The sequence below is a fragment of the Microcaecilia unicolor genome, chromosome 8, assembly GCF_901765095.1.
Source record: "Microcaecilia unicolor chromosome 8, aMicUni1.1, whole genome shotgun sequence".
In the NCBI taxonomy this organism is placed as follows: Eukaryota; Metazoa; Chordata; class Amphibia; order Gymnophiona; family Siphonopidae; genus Microcaecilia; species Microcaecilia unicolor.
This window is the reverse complement of record NC_044038.1, coordinates 79017542-79035164: the sequence shown is the minus strand read 5'-3', so window position 1 is coordinate 79035164 and position 17623 is coordinate 79017542. Positions and strand designations below refer to the sequence as shown.

At 46.1% G+C, this 17623-nt stretch overlaps 1 protein-coding gene across 1 annotated transcript in view; it reads left to right on the top strand.

Annotated features, from left to right (window-relative positions):
* Nucleotides 1-960: 960 nt before the first annotated feature.
* Nucleotides 961-17623, top strand: part of LOC115476791 (serine/threonine-protein phosphatase 2A 65 kDa regulatory subunit A alpha isoform) — a 163938-nt gene continuing 147275 nt past the window's right edge. The window contains exons 1-3 of the mRNA XM_030213370.1: nt 961-1063; nt 7940-7973; nt 8741-8837. Of these exons, the coding sequence (XP_030069230.1) occupies nt 961-1063; nt 7940-7973; nt 8741-8837 (234 nt within the window). The remainder of the gene's footprint in view (nt 1064-7939; nt 7974-8740; nt 8838-17623) is intronic.

Genomic DNA, 17623 nt, shown 5'->3' with positions numbered 1-17623 from the left:
GTCTGGTGACTGTTTTTCTGATCATGCTGGCCCAGTATCCGATTCTGCTGCTATCTGTCCTCTTAACTCCATTTCCAGGGCTTCCTTTTCATTTATTTCTTTACTTTCCGCCTTTCTTCTTCATTTCTTGCCCTACATCCGTAAGTAAAAGCTGGGTCCTATGCAGACTTGACTGTCCAGTGGATCCAGCTTCTGCCTATTTTCTTCATCCATGTGCAGTTTTTCTCCTCTCTTCCTTTTCCCTCATCTCATCTCCTTCCTCACTCTTCCCTCCCCTCCATCCATGTCCAGCATTTCTTCTCTCTCCCTTCCCTCTCCATCCATGTCCAGCAACCCTCCTCTCCCCTGCCCTGCCCTTCCCTCCATCCATCCATGCCAGCAACCCTTCTCTCCCCTGCCCTCCATCCACCCATGTCCAGCAACCTTCCTATCTCCTCTTTCCTCCCTTCCATCCACCCATGTCCAGCAACTTTCCTCTCCCCTCCATCCATCCATACCCAACAATTCTCATTTCTGCCCTGCCCCTATCCATTCATACCCAGCATTTCTGTTCTTGCCCCTGCCCCCTTCTATCCATCCATACCCAGCAATTCTGTTCTTGCCCCTGCCCCCCTCTATCCATCCATACCCAGCCATTCTATTTTCTCCCTGTCCCCCCCCTCCAGCCATCAGCGATTCTCCTCTCCCCTGCAATTCCCTCCCGCCCCAATCCTTCCCTCCCATTCCATCTGCCCGCCCTCTTCTCCCCCAAAAAATGTACAGTGGAAGCAGGCTGAGCTCCTTTCCTGCATCTGCCTCCCTCTCCCAGACGCTGCCCACCGCCACCACGATCGCAGGTCTACCTCCCTCCGTCTCTCAGCAGCAGCAGCACCGGTAGCGAATCATACACGCTGCCTCCTTCTAACCCGGAAGCGTCTTCTCTGCCACGTCCAGCCCCAGCAGAAACAGGAAGTTCTGATAATGGGGGCGGAACGTGGCAGAGAAGACGCTTCCGGGTTAGAAGGAGGCAGCATGTATGATTTGCTACTGGCGCTGCTGCTGATGAGTGCTGAGACGGAGGGAGGTAGATCCTGCGATCGTGGTGGCGGTAGGCAGCGTCTGGGAGAGGGAGGCAGATGCAGGAAAGGAGCTCAGTCTGCGCCCTCCGCTCCGCTGCCTCCACTGCTGGGTGGGCCTGAACCCAAACTGGGTGGGCCTAGGCCCACCCAGGCCCACCGGTGGCTACGCCCCTGAGGAGAACTCCCTCAACTTCATCATTAGTGGCTCTAATCACTGTTTTTTTTGTTCAATAAGGGGACCTGAAAATCCTTCCCCTCCCACAGACTTCTGTGATTGTAATTTGATTCCGTTAGCACTGGCTGCTCTGGATCCATACATAGTAACATAGTAACATAGTAGATGACGGCAGAAAAAGACCTGCACGGTCCATCTAGTCTGCCCACGATAAACTCATATGTGTATACCTTACCTTGATTTGTACCTGTCTTTTTCAGGGCACAGACCGTATAAGTCTGTGCAGCAGTATTTCCCGCCTCCCAACCACCAGTCCCGCCTCCCATCACCGGCTCCGGCACAGACCCCGTATAAGTCCGCCCTCCCTCAACCACCAACCCCTCTTCCCCCCGCCACCCAATTTCAGCTAAGCTTCTGTGGATCCATTCCTTCTGCACAGGATTCCTTTATGCCTGTCCCACGCATGCTTGAATTCCGTTACCGTTTTCATCTCCACCACCTCCCGCGGGAGGGCATTCCAAGCGTTCACCACCCTCTCCGTGAAGAAATACTTCCTGACATCTTTCCTGAGTCTGCCCCCCTTCAATCTCATTTCATGTCCTCTCGTTCTACTGCCTTCCCATCTCCGGAAAAGATTCGTTTGCGGATTAATACCTTTCAAATATTTGAACGTCTGTATCATATCACCCCTGTTCCTCCTTTCCTCCAGAGTATACATGTTCAGGTCAGCAAGTCTCTCTTCATACGTCTTGGAACGCAACTCCCATACCATCCTCGTAGCTTTTCTTTGTACCGCTTCCATTTTTTTTAACATCCTTCGCAAGGTACGGCCTCCAAAACTGAACACAATACTCCAGGTGGGGCCTCACCAACGTCTTATACAGGGGCATTAAAACCTCCTTTTTTCTGCTGGTCACACCTCTCTCTATACAGCCTAGCAACCTTCTTGCTACGGCCACCGCCTTGTCGCACTGTTTCATCGCCTTCAGGTCCTCAGATACTATCACCCCAAGATCCCTCTCCCCATCCGTGTCTATCAGGCTCTCCCCACCTAACACATACGCCTCCCTTGGATTTCTACTCCCTAAGTGCATCACTTTGCATTTCTTCGCATTGAATTTTAATTGCCAAACGTTAGACCATTTTTCCAGCTTCTTCAGATCTTTTTTCATGTTTTCCACTCCCTCCGGGGTGTCCACTCTGTTGCAAATCTTGGTATCATCCGCAAAAAGGCAAACTTTACCTTGTAACCCTTCGGCAATGTCACTCACAAATATATTGAACAGAATGGGCCCCAGCACCGATCCCTGAGGCACTCCACTACTCACCTTTCCCTCCTCCGAGCGAACTCCATTCACTACCACCCTCTGGCGTCTGCCCGTCAACCAGTTCCTAATCCAGTTCACCACTTCGGGTCCTATCTTCAGCCCTTCTAGTTTATTCAAGAGCCTCCTGTGGGGAACCGTGTCAAAAGCCTTGCTGAAATCTAAGTAGATGACGTCCATAGCACATCCTTGATTTAATTCTTCCGTCACCCAGTCAAAGAATTCAATGAGATTCGTTTGGCACGACTTCCCTTTGGTGAAACCATGTTGTCTGGGATCTTGCAACTTATTGGCTTCCAGGAAATTCACTATCCTTTCCTTCAGCATGGCTTCCATTACTTTTCCAATAACCGAAGTGAGGCTTACCGGCCTGTAGTTTCCAGCTTCTTCCCTATCCCCACTTTTGTGAAGAGGGACCACCTCCGCCATTCTCCAATCCCTCGGAACCTCTCCCGTCTCCAAGGATTTATTAAACAAATCTTTAAGCAAGAAAGACAGAGAGAGAGGTTTCCCAGTGCTAATTAAATTGATTAAGCAACAAGCCTTAAAAATTTAGGACAAAATATCAGGTAGTTTCTCACCTAAGCCAGTCAATTTGAGAAGTAAGGGATTTAGGGGTCAGAATAAACCTGTCCTTTTTGCAGGAGCTTGGTTCAGTAGTCCCAGCACCTGGAAGTTAGAATTAAAAGTAGTATGTCCTTTAGTTTGAGGCCAACCCTGCTTGCCCCCAGCTGTGGGGGTGCTTAAGTCCCTAAGTGTCAGTTAAGTGCTGCTATCAAGGGAATTCTCCAGCTTAATGGACCCAAATGGTAGTGTCTGATCAAGGACCTTACAGTTTATTAAACTTTTTAAAAACTACCCTAGATATTAATAACTTTCCTTTTGAATAAATCTAGATATTGCCAATAATTCTAGCAGTTTCAGCTATGTAAAAAATGCCCCTCCCCTTTATCAGAGCTTGGCAGGAACAGAAAGAAAGCAAGAAAGACAGGACCTTACAGTTTATTAAACTTTTTAAAACTACCCTAGATATTAATAACTTTCCTTTTGAATAAATCTAGATATTGCCAATATTTCTAGCAGTTTCAGCTATGTAAAAATGCCTCTCCCCTTTATCAGAGCTTGGCAGGAACAGAAAGAAAGCAAGAAAGACAGAAAGAGAGGTTTCCCAGTGCTAATTAAATTGATTAAGCAACAAGCCTTAAAAATTTAGGACAAAATATCAGGTAGTTTCTCACCTAAGCCAGTCAATTTGAGAAGTAAGGGATTTAGGGGTCAGAATAAACCTGTCCTTTTTGCAGGAGCTTGGTTCAGTAGTCCCAGCACCTGGAAGTTAGAATTAAAAGTAGTATGTCCTTTAGTTTGAGGCCAACCCTGCTTGCCCCCAGCTGTGGGGGTGCTTAAGTCCCTAAGTGTCAGTTAAGTGCTGCTATCAAGGGAATTCTCCAGCTTAATGGACCCAAATGGTAGTGTCTGATCAAGGACCTTACAGTTTATTAAACTTTTTAAAAACTACCCTAGATATTAATAACTTTCCTTTTGAATAAATCTAGATATTGCCAATAATTCTAGCAGTTTCAGCTATGTAAAAAATGCCCCTCCCCTTTATCAGAGCTTGGCAGGAACAGAAAGAAAGCAAGAAAGACAGGACCTTACAGTTTATTAAACTTTTTAAAACTACCCTAGATATTAATAACTTTCCTTTTGAATAAATCTAGATATTGCCAATATTTCTAGCAGTTTCAGCTATGTAAAAATGCCTCTCCCCTTTATCAGAGCTTGGCAGGAACAGAAAGAAAGCAAGAAAGAAAGACAGAAAGAGAGGTTTCCCAGTGCTAATTAAATTGATTAAGCAACAAGCCTTAAAAATTTAGGACAAAATATCAGGTAGTTTCTCACCTAAGCCAGTCAATTTGAGAAGTAAGGGATTTAGGGGTCAGAATAAACCTGTCCTTTTTGCAGGAGCTTGGTTCAGTAGTCCCAGCACCTAAGCCAGTCAATTTGAGAAGTAAGGGATTTAGGGGTCAGAATAAACCTGTCCTTTTTGCAGGAGCTTGGTTCAGTAGTCCCAGCACCTGGAAGTTAGAATTAAAAATCCATGACAGAAAACATTTTCTTCCCTCTCTAACTTAAAATACTCTCTCTCCCCACATTCCACACCTCTAGATCAGGAGGCCATCCACTGGGGATTTCTGTCCTTAGGAATCCCCCTGCCCCTCCCTTTTTCTACTTCTCTGTTTCTTAAACATCCTAATTTCTAGTGTCGACTTCTTTTATTCTTGCTCTGCCGGTATATTTCTCCCTGCGTCCCCCTCCCTTCTGGGGAACTGTCTATTTTTAAAGCAGCAGTTCTTATCATAGCTCTCTCCTCTCCTATAAAGAGGACTTTGAATTTCTAATATGGACATCAGTTCTGCCCATGTATAATACTCTGTTTTGACCATTCAAAACAGCAGTAGTGAATCATTTTCTTCCTGTCATTATTTCTTGTACAAGGGTCTTCTTTCTAGTATCTAAGCATCGCCCCAACAGACTATTTGGAGGGATATCTGAGGGCAAGGATCCCACCTCCCCTTTTCTTTTATTCCTGGCTAGCCTATTTCCCATTGTGAGTACCCAGAAGTCTTTCAGCTCTCAACTTTTGCTTCGTCCGTCTCTGGCCACGTCCCTCGCAGAAATACGGACCCGCGGATCAGGACTCCACACTTGCTTCATGTCTCTGACATGTGTCACTTCACATACTTCTGTTCTCACAATCCCAGTCACATTCCAGCCACCAAAGTAATACTTCAATAGTCAAATTTTCTTACCTTGGTTCTGTGCACAGATTTTGCTTGGCTGATTGATCAATGTGCCTGCAAATCTTTATCTCGATTCACCAATTCCAGTGTCTTGGGATCATGAGTCAGTCAGGAACCACGATTTCCCGCTACAAACCCAGGGACTATTGAAGTCAATAGGACGCATCTTCCCTTGGTCAGCAGCCAGGCCCCGGTCCCTGATGACTTTATTCTGGACTCGAGCCCCCGAATCTGTTATAAATAACCCCCAGATAACCTGAGAACTTATACAAAAATAACTTATGAAACCAGATTTGGTGAAACAAGTCTTAATTTATTATTTCAAAATACACCTTTGCAAAGAAGGTTGACTCTAGAAGCAAGAGGCACACCCCTTCTTAATGTTTACAGGTTTTATACCCTTTCTTTTTGGTTACATTAAGTATCTGCCCCTAAGTTTCTCATTGGATATTGATCACATTTACCAACCCCTAATTAAAACATAATTGTTAATTATCGTATGACAGTCCTCTAAAAATTTTCCATCACCCTAGCAGCTGAGCCCCTATCCATTGTTAGTTCTGCTTGGTTTGCATTTTTTTTTGTATCTTTAAACCTTTATGTGAGAGCTTTGCATAGTTCAGCAGATGGCATATTCCACCTTCCATAGTCTTACAGCTTCATGGTCTCATGCTTAGATACATTGTTATTTCAGCAGCTCTTTGGGCTTCTTACCCATCCCTTCTTCTCTCTCTCTCTCTCAGCACTTTTATCACTTTGCACACATTACTTTAAACTAACAGAGTTTCTTTTGTTAATGATTTTAAAAAGCTATAATATGGTGGTCTCTGTTAGAAAGGGCCCACAGAAGTACAGTCCATCCCTAAAGAGTTCCTTTCTACCCGGGCATGTTATTTTTGCAATTATGTTAAATGAAAAAGCAATATATTTACATATTTCTCACAGATGGACCTTTGGTCTGTCCCAGTATGGCAATACTTATGTACTTAAAACAGAAGGAGCTAGTTCCACCATCTTTTTCTTTTGATCTAGGCACAGGAAAAATATGCTCCCAAGTTTTAACCTAATTCATGTTTGACATGGGATATTATATAAATGTTATAATTTATTTTATTTATTTGTAGCATTTGTATCCCACATTTTCCCACCAGTCTGCAGGCTCAATGTGGCTTACATTTGCCGTAATGGCGGTTGCCATTTCCGGGTAACAGAATTACAAAAGGCATTGCATTAAGGTGCATACATACAAGGTAAAGAAGAATACGTTATGGTATTGCATATTGGTTCCTGAGTGATAGATTGGATTGTAACATACATTAGGTCATCGACTATAGAGAGACCATAATCGACAAGTATTAAAGTGGTAGTGCTCGATCATTATTAACAAAGAGGTTATTCATTCAAGTGATAAAAAGTTTGTTTTTCTAGTTCATGTGCAATCTTATTCTTTAGTACTGAGGGTGGATGTTATTGGTATGCCTTCTTGAACAGTTCAGTTTTCAGTAACCTTCGGAAGATAGTTAGGTCTTGTGTTGTTTTTATGGCCTTCGGTAGTGCGTTCCGTAGTTGTGTGCAGATGTAGGAGAAACTGGTTGTGTATGTATTTTTATATTTTAGCCCTTTACAGTTGGGGTAGTGGAGATTGAGGAATGAGTGTGCTGATCTTTTTGCGTTCTTAGTAGGCAGGTCTATAAGGTCTGACATATAGGCTTCCCTGTGAACAATTTTGTGGACCAGGGTGCAAACTTTAAAAACAATTCGTTCTTTTAGCCAGTGCAGTTTTTCTCTTAGGGGCTTGGCGCTTTCGTATTTCGCTTTCCCAAATATGAGTCTGGCTGCTGTTTTTTGGGCGGTTTGAAGCTTCTTAATGATTTGTTCTTTGCATCCGGCATAAACGGCATTGCAGAAGTGTTGCCAGGTGGGCGGTTTTACCGCCCAATTGGGCGGTTTTCCGCGGTTTCCCGCGGCGGGTTGCGGTTTTTTGGGCTGTTTTTGGGCTTCAGGGCGGTTTTTTCGGCCGCGGGGGGGGCGGGGTTAGTGGCGTTTTTTGGGCGGGGTTAGTGACGTTTTGGGCGGGGTTAGTGACGTGGGAGTCGGGGCCGATGACGTGGAGGCGGGGCCGATGACGTGGAGGCGGGGCCGGTGACGTGGGAGGCGGGGCCGATGACGTGGAGGCGGGGCCGATGACGTGGAGGCGGGGCCGGTGACGTGGGAGGCGGGGCCGATGACATGGAGGCGGGGCCGGTGACGGCGGGGTTGATGACGGCGGGGGCGGGGGTGATGACGCGGGGGTGGGGGTGTTAGGGGCGGGGTTTGTGTTTGGGCGGGTTTTGGCCTGTTTTTTGGGCTGGATTGGGCTGGCAAAAAATTTTCCACCTGGCAACCCTGCATTGCAGCAGTGGCGTAGGAAGGGGGGGGGGGGGGGCGGTCCGCCCCGGGTGCACACCGCTGGGGGATGTCGGCTCCGTGCTGGTGCACTACCCTCTCTGCCCCGGAACAGGTTACTTCCTGTTCTGTTCCGGGACAGAGAGAGCAGTGAACCAGCACGGAGCCGATACACCCCAGCAACGTGCAGTCGGGGCGGATTGGCCCTCCCGCCCGTCCCTCGCCGCAGGTATGCACTCCGGGGGGGGGGGGGGGGGAGGGAGGTGCGCTCCAGCGAGAGGAGGATGCGCCGTGCTGCACCGGGGGGGGGGGGGGGGGGGGTGCGCAGCAGCAGCAGCGACCCGCCCCGGGTGTCAGCTCCCCTCGCTACGGCTCTGCATTGCAGTAATCTAGATGGCTTAGTATTTAATAAGTAAAAGACAGAACATTGAATGTATTCTCATAATATGATGTGTTTTAGTGGCCCTTTAACAGAAGAAAGAAATCTCTGCACGAATATAACACGTTAGGGTGTCCCTATATAACCAGCCCCTCCAATGACACGCTGATTATGATTTATATCAAATTAATATTCTACCTATGAAAAGAACGTTGTTCCGTTATTATACTTCCTCTGTGACATCCGTATGCTGCACAAGCCGGCATGTTTGAAAATATAAGTGGGATCAAATAAAAATGTCACCAGCAATAAAGAACGACAACATGGATGCAGCAGCTCATACGTTTGTTCACTCTGTTTTGAGAGTACTTGAATGACGGCTGCGCGGGGGGAGAGGAAAAAAAAGAGATTGAACTAAAATTCTTCGACTTTTTGACTCCTGTTTTCTTCAACCTCCTTGGTCTTCCCTGTCCCTGCTTGTTAGGAAAGAAGCCGGTGATTGGACCTGATAGACGGAGCCGCGATTGGCTGGGCTCCTGCCTCCTATGAAGTAGTCAGGGAGACTCCGCCCGACGACGACGTTACTTTTTTTTTGTTGTTGTTTTTTTTTTTACCAGGAGACAAGGCAAGATGGCGGCAGCTGCGGATGGTGGTGATGATTCGCTTTATCCCATTGCTGTGCTTATCGATGAATTGCGTAATGAGGACGTACAGGTAAGGGGCAGAGGAAGCGAGGGATCCCGTGAAATGCGCGTCGTTTCGCCTTGGTCCTTCGGCCTTGCTGGGTCTGGCGCGTCTCCCACGCTGCCTCTGGGAATGGGGAGCATATAGGCCTGATCTGTAAAATGATCATAGGGGAAGGTGGTTGAGGAATAAATAATTGGATTTGTAGGCTCTCGCGTTTGCTAAGTGAACACGAATTATGATGTTACTCCGTAGGACTTCTCTCACCTGGTTAGTAAAGCTTTAGTGGGGTGGTGGTAAGTTTGTCCACTAGATCCAGATTCGCCCGACAAGGTTGATCCAGTTCTGAACTCACCCCATTGTTTGCAGGGAGTTGTGATTCTGATTTCCCCTTTGGATTTTCAAAGAAAAGAAAGGCTGCAAGACACTGTATGCATTGGGGTAAGCCCTGGACTGGATCAACTCTATCGGGTGAATCCGGATTTAGTTGGCAACCATGGGTGCTGGTAATGGTCAGTAATGGACTGTGATATTAAGTTTTACTCGTTAGGAGGGTGCCACACTCATTTGAAAGTTCTGGCACACTCTCTCATCCCCATCTCTCTCATTAGGAGTGTGTCTACACATTTGCAGGCTCTCTCTCACTCTGTGAGCCTCATCTCTCATTGGTTAGAGCTTTGCTTCTTTCATGAGAGTTCTGCAAGCCTAAGAGGAGAAAAAAAAAAACCGATGGTACTAGTAGGACACCTCAGCTTACCTTCGTTTTTCCCAATACTATAAAGACATGTTTTCTGAAACCAGGGGAGAATTCTGTGCAACTGACAGATTGCTGAACTTGTGCAGAATTGTTAACAGAGGCTAGAAGTGGTAACTCATCTGTGCCTTTAGGTTCTCTAAAGTTCCTACACATTCTCCCTTTGCAGCTCCCTACTAGTCTCTTCCACTCCCTCAACATCTCATGGCAGTGGTCCTGGAGGCACCCAAGCCAGTCAGGTTCTCAGGATATCCACAGTGAATATTCATGAGAGAGATTTGCATGCACTGCTTCCACAGTAAAAAATATATACCTGAACGAGTGATGACGAGGTGAGGGCATAAGACTTGCGAATGAAGAGATATGTACATATTAGCTGCACAGCTGAGGTTTGAGGTGAAGCTGATATATGAGAAAGTGTCATTGGGATTGAGTTGATTAAAAAATGTCTTGATATTACCTCAACTATATATTCTTTCAGAGGCACAGAAGAAAAGCAAATATGTGCTGCTTTTTTTTTGCAGTGCAATAAAACTGCCTGTTGAGATTGTACAGTCTTTCGTAAATGAACACATCAATTCCCCTGTCAACCAAACAGCATTCTTCTTTAGTTTTCAATCCATTTCCTAGCGTTACCCTCCCCATCAGTCACAATTTATGCCTAAAATCTGTCTTTAAGGAAAGGGAAATGGGACTTGATATATTGCCTTTCTGAGGTTTTTGCAGCTACATTCAAAGCGGTTAAACATATATTCAGGTACTTATTTTGTACCAGGGGCAATGGAGGGTTAAGTGACTTGCCCAGAGTCACAAGGAGCTGCAGTGGGAATCAAACTCAGTTCCTCAGGATCAAAGTCCACTGCACTAACCACTAGGCTACTCCTCCACTCCTGGTACATACCTCAAATACACTCCTTTTTGGAGTGGTTTAGTCTTGACATTTCAGTAGAAATTTAACAGATTTTAGGTATAAATTGTGACTGATGTGGAGGGCAGTGATACAATATGGGTTAAAAGGTCTAAGTGGGCTGCTGTTAGGTTGATAGAGAATTGATACGTTCAGCTACCAAAATTGGACAAATCTCAACAGACTGGTTAGGTATTTCTGTCATTATTTACTTTTACATTATCAAATAGATTTAGTTCTAAAAGGAGAAAACTCCCCCCCCCAACCTTCTTGAGTTTGTCACCCTAGTTTTGTGGAGCAAGCAGTGTAGGTTTGGTGAGGCCTCACAGCCCAAAGAATATCTAGAAGAAGCACTGAAAGCACCACCTGTTCCTCTTCCAAATTTTAAAGCAAAGGGAGAAATGAAAGCATAAATGAACCTTAATTTTCTGCAACCAATCCTCTCTTTGTATAAGAGCATGAGAAAAGAAAAGTAGGCATGATGAGAGAAGTTTGGTTATCTTGGCTGCTAGAACTACTCTGTTATTTCTAGCATTTGGTGAGTCATATCCAGTGTTTATGTTCTCGTAGTTTATGCCTAGGAATATAGTCTGAAAACATTCAGAGGTGGCTCAGTGTGCGCTATGTATAGCGTATGTATTGTGTAAAATAAGGCTAGGCTGCTCATGCACTTACTGTGTTGCCTTGTAATTCTCACACCTCCCACTTACTGATGCCTGGAGTGCTTTACCTGCCCCAAGACCTTGGCCTATGGGCCTTGGTCTTGTTGTGGCTGGTAGCTATTCCAGGGAGAGCCCTTAGGAGGTGCTTTGCCTTGCCACCCCTCCCCCCACTCCTTTTGTTGGCTTTTCTCCCTCCATTTTTCTGTTTGAGTGCAGCTTTTCCCAGTTTTGCTCTCTGTAGGAATAAAGCTTCGTGCTTTATAATTAAGAAAAAAACTACTGGGAGTAGAGCTTTGCAGACAGGTTTGACAGGGGAGGCCTTCCTGGGTTGAGCAGGGGCCCGAAGAGGGATTTTGAGAGTATGAGTGTTGCCCTCTTGGGTCAGACCAAGGGTCTATTAGTCCAGTTACAAGTACCTGACATAATTTCAAAAAGTAGCAAGATTCCATGCTACTTAACTTCCCCAGGTCTACCTTTTAACAATTGTTTATGGACCTCCCCCCAGCAATTTGTCCAAACTTTTTTTTTTTTTTTTTTTACTCGACGGGAGGTGGGGATGGTGCTGGGCAGACTTATACGGTCTGTGCCAGAGCCGGTGGTGGGAGGCGGGACTGGTGGTTGGGAGGCGGGGATAGTGCTGGGCAGCCTTATATGGTCTGTACCAGAACCGGTGGTGGGAGGCGGGGATAGCGCTGGGCAGACTTATACAGTCTGTGCCCTGAAAAGGACAGGTACAAATCAAGGTAAGGTATACACAAAAAGTAGCACATATGAGTTTATTTTGTTGAGCAGACTGGATGGACCGTGCAGGTCTTTTTCTGCCATCATCTACTATGTAACTATTTTTAATCACTTGCTTTGGTGATGAATTCCAGACCTTAGAACATAAGAGTAGCCATACTGGGTCAGTCCCGTGATCCATCTAGCCCAGTATCCTGTTTTCCAAACAGTGGTCAAACCCAAATCGTGACAACACTCCATACTACAAATACCAGGGCAGGCATTTGCTTCCCATGTCTGTCTCAATAGCAGACTTTTCCTCCAGGAACATGTCCAAACTTTTTTTTAAACCCAGATAAACTAACCGCTGTTATCACATCCTCCGGCAAAGAGTTCCAGAGCTTAACTATTCGTTGAGTGAAAAAATATTTCCACCTTTGTCTTAAAAGTATTTCCATGTAACTTCCTCTAGTGTACCCTAGTGAGAAAACAGTTTCTTTTAGATGTTACTATATGACTTCATGGAGTGTATCTCCTAGTCATTGTAATATAAATTGTTTACGCTTTCAAAAATTATTTTTAGAAAATTCTGAAGGATTAGAATCGGTAGACTGTCATATCTCCCCCTTAGTTGTCTCTTCGCTGAGCTGAAGAACACCTCTTCAGCCTTTCCTTAGATGAGTCGTTCATCCCTTTAATCATTTTGGTTCCCCTTCTTTGTACTTTTTCCAGTTCAACTACTTTCTTTATGAGATGGGGCAACCAAAACTGCTCACAGTATTCAAGGTGCAGTCTCATCATGGAATGAATCGGTGGTGGCATATTCTTTGTTTTATTTTCTATTCCTTTCCTAATTCCTAACATTATTAGCTTTTTTTGTGTGGCTGCTGAAGCACACTACAGTCATGGCCAAGGTTGTGATGCCACAGTTTTTATTTATGACTGATATTTAACTACATACACATGAAAAAAGTCAGATTTTAAAGCTACAAATTGTCTGTTGCATTTAGCATCTAAAGTCATTGCAGACATTTTCTGCTAGGTATCAGTATTTACAGTGATGCTCTTTGTTCTTAACTGTCTGTATGGGTTGTGGAATTGATCTGGCCATTTTCTGCAGAGTTCTGGAGTTATCTCCTGAGTCCACACAGTTTTGATCCGGTGTAAAAGTTTCGCTTCAGATGTTGGATTGTGTATAGCTACTTTCTGCTTCATCATGGTCTGCACATTTTCAGTAATGTTCAAATCACTGGTGTCTAGCCAAGGTTCTATCTGTTAATGAGCCAGCAGCGCCTTAACAGTGTTTGTTCTATGGCATGGTGCACCATCCTATTGGAAATGGGTGTACTGTGAATTAGCCATAAAATTTGGTAGCTTCTCCTTCAAAACATTCAAATAAACGGTTCCATTGATTGTGATATTCTTCAGCATAATCCACAGCCCTGCTTGACCAGATCCTTGTACTGTATCCCAAACCTTTGTTGCTTGTTTCACTGTGGGTATATAACATGTCTCAGATTTAAAAAGTCTCCTTACTGTCGACAGAAGCCGTAAGACCAAGTGAAAGTGCTTTCATCTGAAAACATAATTGACTTCCATTGATCAGCTGTCCACTGCTTGTACTTATGACAGAAAGCGAACTGATCTTTGATATTTTTGGCACACAGATTTGGTCTTTGAGCAGGCTACGATCAAAGTCTAGCGTTGAATCTTCTGCATATTGTCATGCTGCTTTTTTTTTTTCAGTGGACTACCTGCAGTTCTGGCTCTGATAACACTTGATTATGATCTTGGGGAATGTTTAGCTGCCTTTATGATTGCTTTGTCCATTTGTACATCTATAGCTCTTGGTTGTCCTGAGCATGCATAAGACGGAAAACTTCAGCTCTCGTTTTGTCTGAAAGTTGCTCATTCATTTGCTGCTGTTGGTTTTTTTTTTTTATTTTTTTTTTTTGTAGAACTATTATCTGTGCATGTTTCTCTGGTGTAATCTCTTTCCCAAATATCATGCCGCAGTACACAATCGAAAACCTGAAGCAAATCAAACCAAAGACATCAAATATGTACGATATCTTACAAGCAGACATTGTATAGATGTCTTAGATTTTCATTTTGACACCTTGTTAACAAAAATATTTTGAATATACATTTTAGTACAGACTTTTTTTTAAACTGAACTCAACATCAAATTTTAATAGATCTGAAGCTTTGTTAGTCAGTTAATCAAACATTAATGCAGTGATCTAAGAGATCATTAAACCTCTATCATTCGCAGCTATGAGTATTTATTCTTACACTGACAAAAGCTTGATTTATATTACGTTTCAATCATCTTTATTAAAAGAGAAAACAAGTAAATTGAAAAAAAATGCAACAATTACATTCACAACCCTACTTCCCAGCCCCGCCCCCTCCACCCCAAAACAATAAACCCAACTGATTCAGGAGCAGAACAAAACCAACACCATGATCTCCAGAGTGCACAGATTCTCCAAGGACAAGCAGGCTCAATATTCTTACGCATGACGGCCCAGGAGACGGAAGAAATCATCAAAAGCTCAAGAACCTTCCCAAACAGTCCGCCGTACGGGCCGACCCACTGCGCATGCGTGGGCGGCTTCCCGCCCGCAATGTGAATGTGCAGTGATCAGTTCTTTTTCATCCGCGCTTAGAGAGTTGTGCTTGCCGCTACTCCCTTGTTTTGGCTCAGGAGACCGCTTTTTTTTTGCGTCTATCGCACCCCATTTTGTTCTTCACCTCAAATTTAAAAAAAAAAAAAGTTTTTCCCTTATTTTTTTTTCCCTTTTTTGTGCCTTTTTAATTGGCACAATCGAGCGTTTTGATTTTGCGGATGCTGTTTTCCCGCCCATGTCATCGAAGATGCCCAGTGGCTTCAAATGCTGTACTTGCTGCAACTGGACCATCTCGGGTACCAACCCTCACGCATGGTGCCTCCAGTGTCTTGGTCCCGATCATCTTCCAGCTGCCTGTAAGCTGTGTAAGTAGGATCCAGGTGGCTCGAGAGGCTCAGCGCGAGAGACTTTTATTCTGATCGGTCCAGTCCTTCGATGTCGGCATCGGCGTTGACGTCGAGGGAAGCAGTGACACAGAGAGTCCAGGTAATGGTTGCCGAAAGACCGCTTTGAGCTGGGAGCAGCAAGGCATCGAGTGGGTCTCCACCCGTCTCGAGGCCTACTGCTATGCAGGCCCCCTGGGACCAACCTTTGTCGGACCCGGCCCCGAGGAGGCGTGAGGATTCCACGTCCTCATCAGTACCGAGGAGTCTCGATGACGGGCATCGAGCGAAGGCGAAGAAGCATCGTCATCGATCTCCTTCCACGCATGGTACAGAGAGCTTCGGGAAGCCAAGGGAGTCGGCATCCAAGAAGCATCGGCGCTGGGAGGATCGTTCACCCTCCATTCAGGAGGTGCTGATGCGTCGGTCGTCCGGCAGCCTGGTACCAGCTCTCGAGCCCCCTCAGATTCTGGCACCAACCCTACAGCCTTTTCCGATGGCAGCTCTTGACGAGCACATCTAGGCCCTTCTTCCAGATCTTCTGGAAGGGTTGCTTTGTCAGTCTGCTTCGGTGTTGGGGGTGCTTGCACCTCCTGTACCGACTGCAGAGACGGCATGTGGGCCATCACCTGCGAGGAGGTTCCCACCCTCGGTGCCGCTTGCCAACCTGTTCGACTCCCCCCTCAACATCGGTGGAGGAAGCTTCACTGGAGTCCAGGCAGGGGTCGACTTCTCGACATCCCCCACGAGGTCGTCGATCCTCGATGTCGAGGCAGGCTCAGGTTCGGGCTGCTCTTAGGGAACTTCTGTCCGATACCGAAGAGGAGTGCTCATGGGGAGAAGAGGAAGATCCCAGGTATTTTTCGGAGGAAGAATCCTGTGGGCTTCCCTCTGATCCTACTCCACCAGTTGAAGTAAGGATGTCTCCACCTGAGAGTCTTACTTTCTCATCCTTTGTATGGGAAATGTCTAAGGACATTCCATTCCCTATGGAGGTTGTGGATGAGCCCAGGGCTAAGATGCTCGAGGTCCTGGATTATCCTTCTCCACCTGCAGAGGTTGCAACAGCCCCCTTGCACAATACACTCAGGGAAGTGCTGATGCGGAATTGGTCTTGCCCTCTCTGTAATCCAGTGGTCCCCAAGAAGCCTGAGTCCCAGTACAGTCCATGGAGAGCCTGTAATGGTGAAGGCCCAACTTCCTTACGATTCCATGGTGGTGGACTCTGCTCTCAGAAGAGCCAAGAGCACTATAGACTATGCCTCGGCGCCCCCAGGCAGAGGGTCTAGGACCTTGGATTCTTTTGGGAGGAGAACATATCAGGCCGCAATGCTCGCCGTCAAGATCCAAACATACCAGCTCTACACGAGCATTGTCTTACGGAACTCAGTGAGACAACTGTCCAGTTTAGTTGAAGCACTTCCCTCGGAGCTTGCTGAACCTTTTCACCAGGTGGTCAGGCAGCAGAAGGCGTGTCGCAAATTCCTGGCCAGGGGGTCTTACGACACTTTTGATGTAGCATCCTGAGTAGCTGCTCAAGGTATAGTGATGCGCAGACTCTCATGGCTGCATGTCTCTGACCTGGATCAGAAGACCCAGCAGCGAATGGCGGATGTTCCTTGCCGGGGGGATAATCTCTTTGGAGAAAAAGTAGAGGATATGGTTGATCAGATGAAAAAGCATCATGATGCCATGGATTCTCTCTCCCGCCGGACGTATTCTGCTACTGCCTCCTCTTCTAGGAGGTTTTTTGGAGGCAAGAGGAGTGCTCCCTATTCCTATAATAGGCGTAGGTACACTCCTGCTTCTCGATAGCCGGTTCAGGCTCAGTCCCAGCATGTGCGTTCTCGTCAATGCCATGCGCCTAAGGCCCCTAGGGCTCTCCAGCAAAAGCAAGGGACGGGCTTTTGACTGGCTGCAGTACGGCATAGCCGCAGTAAAAGTATCCATACCGGGCGGCTTGCCTTTAGGCGGGAAGTTGATATTTTTTCACCAAAGGTGGCCTCTTATAACCTCCGACAGGTGGGTTCGTCAAATAGTCTGGTTAGGGTACACACTCAATCTGGCATCCAAGCCTCCAAATTGCCCTCCGGGAGCTCAGTCCTTCAGCTCCCAGCACAAAGCCGGTCCTTGCGGAGGAACTCTCCGCCCTTCTACAGGCCAATTTTAGTCAAGCCCGTTCCACCAGGGGAAGAAGGGCTGGGATTCTATTCCAGGTACTTCCTTGTGCAAAAGAAAACGGGGGATGCGTCCTATCCTAGACCTAAGGGCCTGGAACAGATTCTTGGTCCGAGAAAAGTTCAGGATGGTTTCCCTGGGCACCCTTCTTCCCATGATTCAGGAAAACGATTGGCTATGCTCTCTGGACAAAGGATGCCTATACTCACATCTCGGTACTTCCAGCTCACAGAAAGTACCTTCGATTTCAGTTGGGCACTCAGCACTTTCAGTACTGTGTACTGCCCTTTGGCCTAGCTTCTTCGCCCAGGGTCTTCACAAAGTGCTTGGCAGTTGTCACAGCATCGCTACGCAGACTGGGAGTGCATGTGGTCCCTTATCTCGACGATTGACTGGTGAAGAACACTTCGGATGCAGGGGCTCTACAGTTCATGCAGATGACAATTTAACTGCTGGAGCTACTTGGGGTTTCTAATAAATTATCCCAAGTCTCATCTTGTTCCAGTGCAGAAATTGGAGTTCATTGGGGCTCTGTTCGATACAGGACATCTCGAGCTTATCTTCCCCAGGCAAGGGCAG